The 1,335-nt window shown below is 40.2% G+C and overlaps 1 protein-coding gene across 2 annotated transcripts in view; it reads left to right on the forward strand.

Annotated features, from left to right (window-relative positions):
* The window catches only part of wu:fy63c09 (SH3 domain-containing protein 19), a 34,907-nt gene that overhangs the window by 16,922 nt on the left and 16,650 nt on the right, over positions 1-1,335 (forward strand). For both annotated transcript variants that reach the window (XM_014022157.1, XM_014022158.1), the window contains exons 3-4: positions 812-852; positions 1,072-1,174. In XM_014022157.1, the coding sequence (XP_013877611.1) occupies positions 812-852; positions 1,072-1,174 (144 nt within the window). The remainder of the gene's footprint in view (positions 1-811; positions 853-1,071; positions 1,175-1,335) is intronic.

Consider the following 1,335-nt stretch of genomic DNA (forward strand, 5'->3'; position numbering starts at 1 on the left):
TCAAGTTTGGAGTTTATAAATCACAACCTTGGCGTAAAAAGTGGCGTACGCAAGTTTCTGGGCTCAAATTGTGCGTACGCCAGTTTTATAAATCCGACCCCAGATACTTTAAGACTTTTACTCAAGTAATATTCCTAAAGGAGACTTTAACTTTTACCAAAGTATTTTTGGTAAAATACTTGTACTTTTACTCTAGTAATATTCCTAAAGGAGACTTTAACTTTTACCAAAGTAGTTTTTTTGGTAAGATACTTGTACTTTTACTCAAGTATGACTTTGTGGAACTTAATTTAACACTGTGGTAGTAGCTGAGAGTCATCCTCAACACGCACTCCGAGCACTAACAGATCAAATTACACTGAGTTAGAGCAGAACATCTTTAACACTAAAGCTTGTTACTTTTTTTTTTTTTTTGCTGAGCAGCCTCATAGTGACTTTTAATTCTGAAAGTTTAGAACGTAGTTGCAGTTTAACTAAACTGAACAAACACTCCTGAACCTGGTTTTAGCTCGCTGACACAGAAACTGTTTATGTCTCCTGCTGAGTTTGTGGTTTCCAATTCCATCGTTGTCAGCTGAAGAGCTGCAGCATCAGCCACACCCAGAGGTGACATCATGGAGCAGAAAGGGTTAACGTTTGCCAAATGTGGCGAGGAGGGTTGAAACCTGCAGCTAAACCGTTGACATCACTCCAAACAAGGCATCGTCTCAAATTATAGCTGTTTTTATAGAATGCAGGATGTGGCAGAAACAGAGGTGAAAACACACGAGTCATGTTTTCCTTTTCTCTCCCTCTCTCTCTCTGTGTGCAGCCAGGGTCCTCTCTCGTCCATCAGAGCCGTCATCAAGAGAAGTAAGTGTTGAGGAGAGACGGTCCACTCAGAGTCACACACAACATCCAAGATGCCTCTAAGACTGTTTAAACAGCTCTGTTGTTAAAATGATAAAAACAGTTTAAAATTCAACTCACTTATTTAGTTTTTCATAAACATGCTGTGTTTTAAAACTGCATCATCAAATAAAAGGTTACAGAATAATCATGATTCTTTCATTTTTATGCTGTTTTTTTCAGCCACACGGCCGATTTCTGTTGCAGAGACACCAAGAGACCAAGACAGAGACCGGGATAGAGACAGAGACCGGGACAGAGACAGAGACAGAGACAGAGACCGGAGGTAAAACAACCAGTTGATTATTCTTCAGTGTAAACAAAGTTTAAAGCCTTCAGAGTCGATGTGTTTTCACCTTCGACACTGAGACCTTCTCACATGACTTCCTGTGTTTACAGACAGACCTGAACACAGGAGCTGTAACGTGTATGAAGGTGGATCAGGGT

The sequence above is a fragment of the Austrofundulus limnaeus genome, unplaced genomic scaffold, assembly GCF_001266775.1.
Source record: "Austrofundulus limnaeus strain Quisiro unplaced genomic scaffold, Austrofundulus_limnaeus-1.0 Scaffold319, whole genome shotgun sequence".
In the NCBI taxonomy this organism is placed as follows: Eukaryota; Metazoa; Chordata; class Actinopteri; order Cyprinodontiformes; family Rivulidae; genus Austrofundulus; species Austrofundulus limnaeus.